General features: G+C 42.1%; 1 protein-coding gene across 1 annotated transcript in view; it reads left to right on the plus strand.

Annotated features, from left to right (window-relative positions):
• Nucleotides 1–15,489, plus strand: part of adamts6 (ADAM metallopeptidase with thrombospondin type 1 motif, 6) — a 324,888-nt gene that overhangs the window by 189,881 nt on the left and 119,518 nt on the right. The window contains exon 12 of the mRNA XM_048554806.2: nt 10,809–10,916. Within this exon, the coding sequence (XP_048410763.1) occupies nt 10,809–10,916 (108 nt within the window). The remainder of the gene's footprint in view (nt 1–10,808; nt 10,917–15,489) is intronic.

Raw genomic sequence — 15,489 nt, forward strand, 5'->3', positions numbered from 1 at the left:
TTTTTATATAATTTACTGTAACTCTGCCAACTTCGCAACAGCTTGACAAGTCAAACAGAGCTTTACAAAATACGAAGATAGTCTCAACCTCATCATCCAGCAACATTAGCACCAAACTACCAATGTCAGTCTATTAACCTTAAACAGAGATTACTAACTCCAGTGATTGCGTGCCAACTTCACCAATGCTGTAGTGCTCTCACCTAAACTGAAAAAGCTAGAAGCATATAGATCCAGATAAATTCTAAAAGTCAGGAAAAATCATTGCAAGTGCACACAATAATATACAATACATATTTAAAATTCACCTTGAAGTGCAGGTTCATATTTCCTTGAGAGTAGAATCACAGGCAGGATAATAGAATCCCTACAGTGTGGAAATATGCCATTTGCCCAACTGGTCCACACCAGACCTCCAAAAAGCATTCCAACCAGATCCATCCCCTACCCACTCCCTGTAGCCCTACATTTGCCATGGCTAACCCACCTAGCCTCCACATCCCTGAACACAGCAGGCAATTTAGCATGGCCAATTCATCTAATGTGCATATCTTTGGACTGTGGGAGGAAACCAGAGCACCCGGAGGAAGCCCACGCAGACACAGGGAGAACATGTAAACTCTACACAGATGGTCATCCAAGGGTTGAATTGAACCCAGGTCCCTGATACTGTGAGGCAGCAGTGCTGACCACTGAGTCACCATGCTACCCGTAGGTAGGATAGTGAAGAAGGCATATGGCATGCTTGCCTTTATTGGATAGTGCATTGAGCACAGGATTTGGGAGGTCATGTTGTGGCTGTACAAGACATTGGTTAGGCCACTTTTGGAATATCATGTGCAATTCTGGTCACCCTGCTATAGGAAGGATGTTGTGAAACTTGAAAGGATTCAAAAGGGATCTAAGGGGCAATTTTTTCACGCAGAGGGTGATACATCTATGGAATGATTTGGCAGAGGAAGTGGTGAAAACTGGTACAATTACAGCATTTAAAAGGCATCTGGATGGTACATAAGTAGGAAGGGTTTAGAGGAATATGGGCCAAATGCTGGCAGATGGGACTAGGTTTATACTGGATATCTGATCAGCATGGATGAGTTGGACCAAAGGGGCTGTTTCCTTGCTGTACATCTCTATGCCTCTATTTAGGAAGTTTTGTGTTCTGTAAGCAAAATAAAAATAGCGCTAAATTAATGCAGAAATGATTTTTTTATACCAAAAGTATGTGTTTCAGAGAGGCTGCAGAATTTTCATAACACCAGACAGTAAGGTGGGTCAAAGGGAGAGTGTCAGAAGCCAAAAGTTAGGGAATCTCTGTTCAGATATACTATGCTTGGAAGATTTTGGTTTGTTGTTCTCACCTTCTGTCATTATTATGAGATGAAAGAGAAGCACTAAGTTCAATTTATGCCCATCTCTTTTGCAAATGAGACACTATCTATGCTGCTGTTATAGATGTCCTCACAGATGCTTGTAAAGAAATTGCCTCCCCTTTTGGTCAGGGAATGCTGCTTGAATCAGAAAAACCAATAAAGCGTAAATGACAGTAGAATAAAAATTAACGATTATACTGCATTTGTTTATTTTTATAGCAATTAAAATTGTGAGTCTGTTAGAAAGACCAGAGTTCTTTAATTAATGCATTCAAGTCAATGCAGCCTTACAGGCTTGAGCTATGAGAAATAACTGAATGTTCAATATCGGCTGCCAGGAAACTGTAAATATAAATGTAAAGTTCAGGTGCTGCAGACAGATAGTATGATACCCTACATCTTGCTGAACTCAACTATTGTCGAAATAAGATTCGGAGTACATCGTATTTAATGAAGAATAAAATTTGTTGCTGTAATTGGAATTTTTCAAAGTTTTTTCACATCACGAGATTGGAACAGCATGAGCAAAAAAGGATAAAAATGCATCCCTCTGCAGCTCTTCATTCTGAGCTATACATATAAGGAAGTTAACTTAAAGATGTGGGCACTTTGAAGTCAGTGTTTTCTGCAGGATTATACAGAATGAGAGATGTATTTCAGACTCCAATGGTGCAACATTTTAATCATAATCGAAAGTGACACCATTTTGCAAATAGCTTTGCTGATTTTAGGTTTGTTTCTCCATAATAAATGAATTCTTTAGCTTATTCACTTGCGACAATTCCGTTGTATTTTGTGGATAATAATTTCCACATCTGAAACAGCACCTGATTCTCCCTCACCTGAAATTATCTGCTGAAGCTCTTTTGTCTTTGTGACCTTAGTTATTTCTAGACTTAACTTTTCCTTTTCCCTTTTCGCTGACATCCCACCTTCCACCTTCCGTAAGCTTAAGGTAAGCTACGAGTCTATTGCCTGTACCTCAACTGCCTTGATATTAAAATTCAAGCCCATGGGTTTGCCTTACAGCTTTGCACTTTTCTGTAAATTCCGACAATGCTGTGAGATTTCTGTATCCCTAATTGCAACTTTTTGCAAGTCCTGATTGGTGCACCAATGGTGGTTGTGCATTCAGCTGCAGAGGCCCTTAGTTTTGCTAGGCCCGTGCTGAATCTCTCCACCTCTAAAACTGCATCCTCCAAATGTCTCCGTACAACCAAAAGTTTTGATAAAGTTTTAGATTATTTTCCCTAATGAATCCTTGTCTGACTTGATCTTTAATTTTACATAGGATTACATGGAAATACAGCACAAAATGAGCACTTTTGGCCTAATCACTTCATTTTGGTCTACTCAAGACTCCTTCCATTTTTCGTCCTCTAATTCTGATGTTGTAGCCATCAATCCTCCTCCCTCATATACTTGTCTGAGTCCCCTTAAATGCACCAATGTTATTTGCTTCAACTGCTCCCTGTGGTAATGAGTAACACCTTCTGACCATTCTTTGAGAAGCCAAGTTTCTTCTGAATTCCCTATTGGATTTCTTGGATACTTTTATTTTGATGGCCTGTAGTTAATGCTTTTCATCTGAAAAGAAGTCATTTTCTTTACATCCACTCTAATCTTTTGCAAGATCTCTATTAGGTTAGTCCTCAGTCTTTTTCCAAGAAAACTTTTTCCAGACTGTTAATCCTTTCCTGCACATATCCTTGTGTCATCATCGTAAATCTCATTTGTACCCTGTCCAGTACCACAAAATCTTTTTTTGTAACATGGTTACAACACTTGGACAAAATACTGTGTACGTATTATCCACCCATTGTTTTGACACAGCTTTTGTTTGATATTGTCACTGTGAAGCACTGTAGCATGCTTAAAAGTGCTCTGTAAGTAGAAATATTTTATACTTGCTCACAGGATGTGAGTGCTGCTGACTAGGCCAGTACTCAGTGCCCAACCCTTGAGAAGGTGCTGCCTTCTTGAAGTGCTGCAAACTGCAAACCTTGGAAGGCAGATATTCTCACAGTGCTGTTAGTAAGGGATCTCCAGAATTTTTATCCAATGACGGTAAAGGAATCGTTATATAGCTCTACCTCAGGATAGTGTGTGGCTTGGACGGGATCTCATTGGTGCTAGAGTGGCCATGTCGCTCTTGCCATTGTATGTGATGTAGGTCGTGAATTTGGAAGGTACTGTCAAAGGCTACTCTGTGAGGTACTGCAATGCAATTTTTATATCATGCACTTATTTGCCACTATGCTGATGAAGATGAAGAGATGATGATGATGATGAAGAGACTGAATGTTGATAGTGGTAGATAGAGTGTCAGTCAAGTGGGCTGCTTGGTCCTGGATGGTGTCAAGCTTCTTGAGTGTTGTTGGAGCTGCCAAACAAATGAGGAGCATTCCATCACGCTCCTGTGTCTTGTAGATGTTGGACAGGCATTGGAGAAACAGAAGATAAATTACAATACTCCTAGCCTCTGACCTATTCTTGTAATCACAGTACTTAAATGGCTAGTCCAACTCTCTTTCCAATGAGTACTACTTTCTTACCATTCTTTGATTAAGGAAGTTTTTCTGAATTCCTTGTTGAATTTCTCAGAGACAGTTTTATATTGATGGCCTTTAGCTATGTTCTTCAGGATCAAAATCCTCAGGAAGTTGATAGTGGAGACTTCAATGATTGTTATACCATTGAACATAAAAAGGAGTTGCTTAGATTCTAGCTTGTTGGAGATGACCATTGATTGGCATTTGTACCTGCAGATATTACCTGCCATTTATCATCCCAAGCTTAGATGCTGTCCAAGTTTATGGTCTGCTTCTGTTTCTGGGGGGTGGCAAATGGTGCAGAATGCTCTTTTCACAAGATACTTTACTTCCTTTTTTGTTAGTAAATTTATTCTGGGTAGCAATAACTCGAATTTCAGAACTTTCCCATTGCCATTAAGGTTTTATTGACTGTTATAAAAGCAAAATGTCGCAGATGCTGAAAATATGAAACAAAAACAGAAAATGCCGGGGAACTCATCAGGTCTGGCAGTGTCAGTGGAGAGAGGAGGTGAGCTAATGTTTCGAGTCCAATTTGACTTATTCAGAAGTAAAAAGCGGCTGGGGAATTATGGATTTTATGTTGATGACAGAGGAGCAATGAACATAATAGATGGTGAGGGTGACCAGAACAAAAGACAAAGGGAGGCACATGGTGGTAAAGGAAGAATTGAGGTGTAAATGATAGGTGTGTCAAGAAGAAAATAGGTTTTTTGTGTGTGTGTATGAGAGAGAGAGAGAGAGAGAGACAGAGAGAGACAGAGAGAGAAGTACAGCACAGGAACAGGTCCTTCGGCCTTCCAAGCCTGTGCCAATCATCATGCCCTGACTAAACTAAAAACAAATCTTCTGCCCTTATTTGGTCAATATCCCACTATTCCCTCCCTATTTATGTAACCATCCAGGTGCCTCTTAAATGTCGCCAACGTGCTAGCTTCCACTACCTCTTCTGGCAGTGCATACCAGGCTCTTACCACTCTTTGCATGCAAAACTTGCCCTCGCACATCTCCCTTTAAACTCTTGCCCTCTCACCTTGAATTTGTGCCCCCTTGTAACTGAAATTTCAACGCTGGGAACAAAAGCTTCTGACTATACACCTTATCTATGCCTGTTATAATTTTATAGATCTCTATCAGGTCTCCTCTCAGCTGCCATCTTTCCAGTGAAAACAATCCTAGTCTTTTTAACCTTTCCTCATAGTCAATGCCCTCAAGACCAGGCAACATCCTGATGAACATTCTCTGCATCCTCTCCAAAGCTTCCACATCCTTCTGGTAATGTGGCAACCAAAGACTGCAAACTGGTTGGTGGGGTGGGGGGGCGGGGGGGGGGGGGGGGGCGGTGGGGGGTGCAATGGCCTAGTGGTATTATTGCTGGACTGTTAATCCAAAGACCGAGATAATGTTCTGGGAATCAGGGTTTGAATCCTGCCATGGCAGATGGTTGGATTTGAATTCAATAAATATCTGGAATTAAGAATCTAATGATGACCATGAATCCACTGTCGATTATTGGAAAAACTCATCTGGTTCACTAATGTCCTTTAGGCAAAGAAACTGCCATCCTTACCTGGTCTGGTGTACATGTGACTCCAGACCGACAGCAACATGGTTGACTCTTAACTGCCCTCTGGGCAATTAGGGATGGGCAATAAATGCTGCCTGTCCAGTGATGTCCTCATCCTGTGAATGAATAAATAATGAAACAATACTCCAAATGCGGCCTCACAAGGGTTTTACACAGCTGTAACATGGTTTGGCAACTCTTGTATTCCATGCCCTGGCCACTGAAGGCAAATATGCCATGTGCCTACTTAATCACTTTGGCCACCTGTGTTGCCACTTTTAGGGAACTGTGGACCTGCACGCCCAGATCTGTCTGATTGTTAATGTTCCTAAGGGTTCTGTCATTAACAATACAATTCACACCAAGTAGCAGGCAACTGGGGAGGTGGGCATTATTCTTATAGACAAAGCAGAGACGCTGGGCAAAGTGGCCACCCAGTCTGCATTTGCTATCAACAGCATGAAGGAAACTGCAATATAAGCTGTGAATACAGTAGACTAGATTGAAAGAAGTTCAATTTAAACCCTGCTTTATTTGGAATATGTATTTTGGGCCTTGGGCACTGAGGAGGGAGGAGATGAAAATGCAAGTGTTACGCCTTCTCTGATAACATGAGCAGATACCGTAGGGACACTGGTTGAGTGATGGGAGTAGTGGAGGAGGATGTTGCAGAGAGAACAGTCCCTGCGGAAAGCTAGTATTGGAAGCTTGGTTGTGAATGGAGCAAAAAAATGATCCTTTGTTTGTGACAACTCGTGGAGGCAAGCCTAGAGAACACAATCTTTCTTCAGGGACAGAGGGAGAGGGATGAGGGCAGAAGACCATAAGACATAGGAGTGGAAAATTCCATAGAAGAGCAGGAAATGAGTTAGCCATGGCTGAAGGCCATGTAGTGGGGGATTCTTCATTTAAGGAAAAAAGAGGACATCTCAGAGACATCCCGATGGAACATGGAATTGTCAAAACAGATGTGGTGGAGACAGAAACTGGGAGACTGGGGCAGGAATTAGGCTATGAGGAAGTGAAGGTAACTGCTGGTCTTGTTGGGTTTGTAACGGTGGAGACCCTATCCCCAGAAATGGAATCCGTGGAGTCAAGGAAGGGAAGAGTCAAAAATGGACCAGGTGAAGGTGAGAGAATGATGGAAACTAGAGGCAAAGCAGACTAATTTTTTTTCAGTTCTGAACAACAGCAGGAAGCAGCATCAATGACATTGGGTGGGGGCCTGAGTAGGATCTCAGCAGGAAATTTCCGCATAGCCCACAAAGAAACAGGCACAATTGGGACCCATGTGGGTACCCATGGCCAAAGCCACTTGGAGAAGGTTAGATGAGTTAAAGAAGTTGTTCAAAATGAGCACAAGTATAGCCAGGTCATGAAGGGTGGTGGTGGACAGGGTCTGTCAGGCCTCATTTCAAGGAGCAAGTAGAGAACCTTTAGACCATCCTGATAGGGGATGGACATATAGGGGGATTGTTGAAGAGGAGTTTGCCAAAGCGAGAAAGTGGAAATTGAGAAAAGTGTCAGAAGCATCACAAATGTAAGTGGCAAGAGAGGAAGCAAAGGGCGGAAAACATAAACTCAAGATAAGAGGAAATAATTTCAGTGAGACAGGAACAGGCGGAAACAACAGGTCTGCCAGAGCCATTCTATTTATAGATTGCGGGAAAGAGGTAGAAGCAGGCTATGTGAGGCTGTGGTCTATCAGCTGGGAAGCTATGGTGCTGGGGAGATTTCCAGAGGAGATGAATTCAGTGACAGTCCTGGAAACAAAAGTCTGTTCTGAAATGGTTGGGTCATGATCCAGAGGGAGATAGGAGAAAAAGTCTGAGATCTGGTGATCAGCCTGTGCCAAGTAGATTATAGCATGCCAGACAGCAACAACACGATATTTATTGACAGGTTTGGTAACAAAGCCGGGGTTAGACCTTAGAGAATAGAGTGCAGCAAGTTCAGAGGAGACAGTTTGGAGTGGGTGAGAAGAGCAGAGAAATTAAGATGGCTCATGTCACATCCGCAGTTCTTAGTGAAGTGATCAAGTAAAAGTAAGAGGCCAGAGGAAAGGGTCTAGGTAAAGGGGGAACTACTGGAGATGGGCGAAAGGGTCTGTGTGGTTGGGAGAATACTGCTGTTCAAAGAAGTGGTCACAGACAGAAAAAAAGCTAATTTGTGTTGTTCCCAAAATTCATTGAGGTGGAACAAAAGGAATAAAGCTAAGAACTTTATTCAGCACGGATCATTCAGCATCAGAGAGGGATAGGTTAAAAGGTAAATTGGATCTATGCCAAGAGGTGAGATTTGAAGAAGGGATGAAATTGGAGGGAAGGCATGGGGCAAAGAAACCGGAGGGGGCATCGGCGCCTATTAGTTTTTGGAGGCTTGTGTTATCTATCACCTGAAAGGAAGAGATTTAGCACTTTTTGTCCATCCCTAATTGCCCAGCGAGCAGTTAAGAGTCAACCACATTGCTGTGGGTCTGGAATCACTTGTAGGTCAGATCAGTAAGGATGGAAGTTTCCTTCCCGAAAGAACATTAGTGAAACAGAGATAACAAAGTGTGCAGCTGGATGAACACTGCAGGCCAAGCAGCATCTTAGGAGCACAAAAGCTGACGTTTTGGGCCTAGGCCCGAATCGTCAGCTTTTGTGCTCCTAAGATGCTGCTTGGCCTGCTGTGCTCATTCAGCTTCACACTTTGTTATCTTGGATTCTCCAGCATCTACAGTTCCCATTATCTCTCACATTAATGAAGCAGATGGGTTTTACTGGGTTCATGATCATTATTAGACTCTTAATTCCAGACTTTTATTGAATTCCAACTTTACCATCTGCCATGGCAGGATTCAAACCTGGCCTCCCGAACATTACCTGGGCCTTTGGATTAAGAGTCCAGTCATAATGCCACTAGGCCACTGCCTCCCCAGTTTGAACAAGCAACCATTGCAAAACATGTACTTATGATTCTTACATTTTATTACGTTTTGAGCAGAGCAACATTAAACTGGAAAAAGAAAGCCGCAATTATCACCTGCCCTTTTATTTAGACAGCTGTGTAACATTAGCATAAAGCGTGGATATAACATCAGCGTTCAATATTAACACAATGTAGAAGTCAGCGTCTGTTGTGATAACCATTAACAGTCTAGGTTAATGGTTTACCCAAGTTCATAGTTCTCAGCTCAACACTTCGCAGTTCTAAGTCAAGCTTTCCAAGGCTCATTGTGCTTAGCTGTTTTAGAGTTTACACTCTCGTGACTTAGCATTGGCTGTACTGGGCCCTGTTAAGTCTGTATATTAACGCCAACAAGTTGCAATTATGTGCCTAGCTTGTCCCTATATTCATAAAAGAAATGTATATCTTTAGGCAATGATTGTATTCAATATGCAGCAGCTGTCCATCAGTGAACATCCCACTTCAGACCTTATGACAGTGGGAAGGTCATTGCTAAAGCAGCTGAAGATGATTGAGCTTAGAACATTACCTTGAGGAACTCCTGCAGAGATGTCTTTGGAATGAGATAACTGACCTCCAAGAACCGTAACCATTTTCCTTTCTATCAGAAATAACTCCAACCAACGGTGAGTTTTCCCTGATTCTTGTTTTGCCAGGGCTCCTTGATGTCACATACTGTCAAACATGACCTTGATGTCAAGGGCTGTCACTCTCACCTCATCTCTGGAATTCAGCTTTTTTGTCCATGTTTGAACCAAGGCTGTAATTAGGTCAGAAGCTGTGCGGCCTTGGCAGAACCTAAACTGTGCGTCAGTGAGCAGGTTATTGCTGAGAAGGTCCTGGTTCTTAGCACTGTTGACAACTCCTTCCAACATTTTGCTGTTGATTGGTGTTTGTTGCTAGGCCTGTAACTGACTGGGGTGGATTTGTCCTGCTTCCTACATATATCTGGGCAATTTTGTATGTCAATGGGTAGATGCCAGTGTTGTAGTTCAGTTAAAACAGTTTGGCTTGAGCTATTGATGTAAGGTCTGTAGTTGCAAGAGACTATTGAAGCAAGGCTTTCAACAAGTATTGTTTTTGTTTTATCAACATAATTCAGAGTCCTACAAAGGAAGGGTAGATTTTTATACTAACCTCTAAATGATAACATGGAATACTCCCTATGATTATTGTTTAAACTCCACAATGAAGTTGTTATTATTATAACCTCCCTTTACGAAGTGTAATTACCATATTGCTATCCTACTTTTAACATTGATTACAGCTTAACCTTAACTTTCAGAATAACCATTGAACTCACAGCTGGTGGTGACATGCCGACCCATCTGTTTTCATAAAGTGTTGGCATCCTTACATCAGCAACAGCTTGACGTCATCATCAATTGCGTTGTTTGAAACATTCAGGGATTCAGTCTGTAGATCTTTTGATTGGGTTTCAAATGCATGCACTGTGTGTTGCAGGACGTGTGCATACAGTGAGTGATCCAGATCAGTCGAAATTAATGGCATAGTAATGACTTCAGTATGCATGAGGCATTTAGTGTTCTCCTTGGGCAAGACCTGGAAGTTGCACCAAAACTGTACTCAGGGTTGCAACAATTTTGCCACTATTGTGTTAGATATAATGTAACCACACATTGCCCAAAGCAAGCTCAGTTGTTGCATGAGAGATAATAGGAACTGCAGAATGCTGAAGAATCCGAGATAACAAAGTGCAGAGCTGGGTGAACACAGCAGGCCAAGCAGCATCTTAGGAGCAGGAAAGCTGATGTTTTGGGCTGAGACCCTACATTAGAAAAGGGATTAGGCCCGAAATATCAGCTTTTCAACTCCTAAGATGCTGCTTGGCCTGCTGTGTTCATCCAGCTCTACACCTTGTTATCTCAGTTGTCGCATAGTCACATTTGTGAGTGTGAATGGTTTTGTGAGGACAGACTTGTTCAGGTAGAGGGTTTAATAGATTGGAGTAAAAGATTGTGGACAATTATTATGGTTAGGAGTTTTACATATCCCTCACTTGTGCCATAAATTCCGTGATCCATTCAGCAACGTGATTGGTTTGTGCCCAGTTTATCAGTGCTGTTTTCATAATACTGCACTTTACTGTCAGATTGTGCTGTGAAATTTGAGTCCAAATCTTTGCATGCGTAAACTCTGAAAGCCAATGGTGTTCAGGCTGACCTTTAATATCAGGTCTTGCTGGCTGCTGAATTTAAGCTGCCAAATTTAGATTGGTGGTGTTGATAGTTACTGATGACTTGCTCATTAAAAGTTGGTGGTCTCAAAAACAAAAGAAATGTAACTACAATTGTTAAAAAATAAATATTATTCTGATCAACTTGCTACTGCATTCTTTCCTAGGAAGTGTGCAGAGAGCTCTGGTGCCTCAGTAAGAGTAATCGTTGCGTGACCAATAGCATTCCTGCAGCTGAGGGTACCCTGTGTCAGACAGGAACTATTGAAAAGGGGGTAAGTACCCTTTCTAACCTCGAAGCTTTCACACCAAAGTACATCAAACCTCATTTTCCTAAAGATAAACAGTCGAGTGATTCATATTCTCATATTTGTAACAGATGTAGATGGCTGGGCTTGGGGTGGGGGCAAGTGGTGAGGATGAAGCAAAGTGTGCAGAGGGATATAGTCAAGGTAAGTGAATAGGAAAAGTTTGGAAGTTCGAATATACTGTGTGGAAATGTCAGGTTATGCACTTTGGCAGGAAGAAATAGAGGAGCTGAATACTACTTAAACAGGGAACAACTGCCGAAAGCTACGGAAAAGGAATTTGGAAGCCCTCACCCATGAAAAAGCTAGCATCTAAGTTCAGCACATAATAGGGAAAGAAGATGAACTGTTGGCCTTCATTTCAAAAGATATGGAGTATAAAATTAGAAAGGTTTTGCTAAAACTATACAAGGTACGAGTCAGACCACTACTGTCAACAATTTTGGATCCTTTATCGAAGGAAAGATTTATTGGCATTGGAGGCAGTCCAGAGAATATTCACTAGACTGATTACAGGTATGGAGGATCTGTCTATGAGGAGAGTTTGATTAGGTTGGGCCTATACTCATTGGAACATTGAAGAATGAGAGGCAAACTTTTTGAAACAAACAAAATCAGTGGGAACTTGACGGAATGGATTTGAATAGATTGTTCTCCTTGTGGGAGAGTTAAGGACAGAGGGCTGAATCTCAAAATAAAGGGTTTCACACTTAAGGTGAAGAGGACGAGGAGTTTCTTCTCTGAGAGGATTGTGAATCTGTGGAATTTTTTACCGTGGAGGCTGTTGAGGTTAAGTCGTTAAGTATATTCAAAGCTGAAATAGATTTTCAATCAGTAAGGGAAATAAGAACCAGTATGGAGGTGAGGCAGGAAAGTGGAGTTTAGGATTATGAGACCAGACATGAAACTTCTTAACTTTATTTGAACTTGGTTGAAGTACTTAATGATGTTATATGTTTCAAATGCTCATTGTAAAGCATTTCTGTTACAGTCAATAAGGTCCATGCATATTTTAGAAAACAAAGCACTTAATCAACATCAGATAGAAACAATGTAATTTTAAAAATGTTAAGAAAAAGATGACAGATTAACTTCCTGCAATTTCTTTATGAACTCTTTTGGAGGTAGCCATGTATGATGGCAATCTCCATATGCTAATTTTTACACCGTATCAGATTGAACCATGAAAATCGCTGTAAACAAAAGTGGGAGAGAGAATTTTGACTATTTCAGTGTGAAAGGAGAACCAAGGCAACAGGTCAATTCCATTTTAAACTAGAACACTGTGCAAACTGTCTGAGTCAAAATAGTATTTTCCCTTATTTGGAGTTGGAGAGGTTTGGACTGTTTCCTTTCTCTTGCAGTAACAATGTAGAAAGGTGAAAATGAGTAGGAGACAAAAGCAATATCAGATCAGTCCAACTTTTAGCTGAATCAAGCCAAGTCAGCAATTTCACGCTCTATATTTATCCTGATTCTGTCACCATAGTTCCTGCTTGCTTTTTTGAGCCATAAGGACCTCTCGATGGTGTTTGTGTTTCAGCGGGTGTAGAGTGTTATTGTGAGTGTAGTTGCTGCCAGGATATTCAGGGTCTGCCTAGCTGGCAGCTGCCTTTGTGAAAATGATTAAAGTTACTTGAGCATGACTAATGAGATCTTCACACAAAATAAGCTGGGAAGAATGCTGGCTCTTCCAACCTTCTCTCGTTTTTCACCTTTGTACGTTAGTCATATTTTCTGTTGTATTTTAATTTTTTTGGAAGTGGTGCCTCAATATTTATTCATATTTTTGCATAAAGGACTAGGAAAACCATACTGCTGGCAAATTTTGAGAAATGTCTGATGACTGTGGAGATACTTTGAACTGTCAGAAAGCCGATCAGAACCTGGAAAATTGACTGAAAGGCACAAGAAATTTCCAACAATTTTCCAAATAAATTCAGTAAATATGAGTAAAATGTAAATTTGTGTAAGTAAGACCTTTGTGTGTACTGGAACAAGTAACTGAATACAGCGAGTTCATGAAAAGAGGTGTACTGCAGGCTAATGTTGCTGGTGGAACTTAGGTGAAACTAACAATTTGGTTGAGATTGGTTGGAAGATTAGATGTTGGGTTGCAGAAGCGGATTGGGGGTCAGCAAAGGTTCATTCTGGCTGTCATGGTGATCCGACACCACAAACCTGGTCTGAGCCATTTATGGAAGAGGTCAGACCGTGATTGGATAGACAGCCCTTTGGCAAGCAGAGTGTTGAATTGAGATCAATGAGTTAAGCAATGTGGCAAGAGACACCTGCTCAGATCACAGCAAGGCAACCGTAGTGGGCTGATGTTGGGAGACAGGGCAGTAAATCTTGATTAATCCAACAATTGACAATGCCCACTGACTCTTGTTGTAGCTATAGGGCCACAATTGCAGCAGCTGATCGCCCTTGGGTCGGGGATCTGGGGTGGAATCGCTCCAGTGAAAGTGGACAGGCCACTGTAACTTCTACGCTTTTTTAGAAAATGACTCCCTTCTTCAGAGGGCATCTCCCTGTTGCTGTGCTTTCTGTTCCTGCATCATAAACTCTGTGTTATCTCTGGTAGCCTTAGGACCCCGCTCGGCATTACAAGGCTGTTCCTTGCATTAATTGACCTAGCACTTTCAAAATCTGGATGGCTGTATCTGCAACACACCACACAGGGTCAAAACCCTGGAAGTGGACCGGCAGCTTGTGTTCCCGACCTAGGCTTGAAAATCCTGGCTCAGGAGAGTGTACCAGTTAGAAGTCTAAAGATCCAAGGATTGTTGAAAATTCCGTGTCAGCCTTCATTAGCAAATTTCCAGGGAATAATTCCTATTGGGTCTGGAGGCAGCTCACCAGGCACTGCACTGCCATCCATTGTGATGGAAGGTGTCATCAACAGTGCTATCGATCAGCATATGCTTAGCATTAACCTGCTCAGTGATACCCAGTTTGTTTTTGCCAAGGCCACTTAGCTCCTGATCTCATTGCAGCTGTATTTCAAACATGGGCAAAAGAGCTGAGTTCCAGAGGTGAGGTGAGAGTGACAGCCCGTGATATCAAAGCTGCTTTTGACTGAGTGAGTCCACAAGGAGCCCTGGCAAAACTGGAATCAATGCGTATCAGGAGAAAAATCTCACATAGGAAGATAGTTGTGGTTGTTGGAGGTCAATTATCTCAGCTATAGGACATCTCTGCAGAAATTCCTCAGGGTAGTATCCTTGGCCCAACCATCTTCAGCTGCTTCATCAAAGACCTTGCCTCCATCATGAGGTCAGAAGTGGGAATGTTCACCGATGATTGCACAACACCATTCGTGACTCCTCAGATACTGAAGCGGTACATGTTCAAATGCAACAAGATCTGGACAATATCCAGGCTTGGGCTGACAGTTGACAAGTGACATTCGCGCCACACAGATGCCAGGCTATGACTATCAACAATAAGAGACAATCTAACCATCATCCTTTAACATTCAATGGTGTTACCATCACTGAATCCCCCACTATCCATATCCTGGGGGTTACCATTAACTAGAAGCTCAACTGGACTCACCACATTAACACAGTTGCTACAAAAGCAGACCAGAGGCTAGGAATACTGTTGAGTAACTCACCTCCTGATTCCTCAAAGCCTGTCCAGCATCTACAAGGCACCAGTCAGAAGTGTGATGGAATACTCCCCATTGCCTGGATGAGTGCAGCTCCAACACACTCAAGAAGCTTGACAGCATCCAGGACAAAGCAGCCCACTTGATTGGCACCACATCCGCAAGCATTCACTCCCTCCACCACTGATGCTCAGGAGCAGCAGTGTTTATTATCTACAAGATGCATTGCAGAAACGCACCAATAATCCTCAGACAGCAGCTTTGAAACCCATGACCACATCCATCCAGAAGGACAAGGGCAGTAGACATATGAGAACACCACCTCCAAGTTCTCCTCCAAGCCACTCACCATCCTGACTTGGAAATGTATTGCCGTTCCTTCACTATTGCTGGATCAAAATCCTGGAATTCCCTCTCTAATGGTTTTGTGGGTCTACCACAGCAGGTGGACTACAGCGATTCAATAAGGCAGCTTATCAGCACCTTCTCAAGGGCAACAGGGGACAGGCAAGAAATGTTGACCAGCCAACGATGCCTACATCCCACAAATGAATAGAAAAAAGTATTATTCATGACTTGCCATTTGTGAGAGTAATTCCTGAGAGTGAGGGAGGAGAATGTCAGAGTGCTTGTGGTTCAGCAGCAGTTCACAATGGTGAGCTAGAGACAGGAAGTCAAATAATATCTTACCTTTTAACAGCCAGCTCCTAGTGAGACTGCGCAACCACTGGAAAACATACGAGTATGTGAATTAGGGTCAAGAATTGGCCATTTCACTCCTTGAGCCTACTTCACCATTCAAAATGATCATTGCTAATCCATGTCCCTGCCTGCGCACGATGACCTTTCACCTGTGTACGTACCTACCTCTGCCTTAAGAACCGTTAAATCATGGTTCCATCTGCCATTCTCAAGTGAATATAA

Source organism: Stegostoma tigrinum, chromosome 1, assembly GCF_030684315.1.
Source record: "Stegostoma tigrinum isolate sSteTig4 chromosome 1, sSteTig4.hap1, whole genome shotgun sequence".
Lineage (NCBI taxonomy): Eukaryota > Metazoa > Chordata > Chondrichthyes > Orectolobiformes > Stegostomatidae > Stegostoma > Stegostoma tigrinum.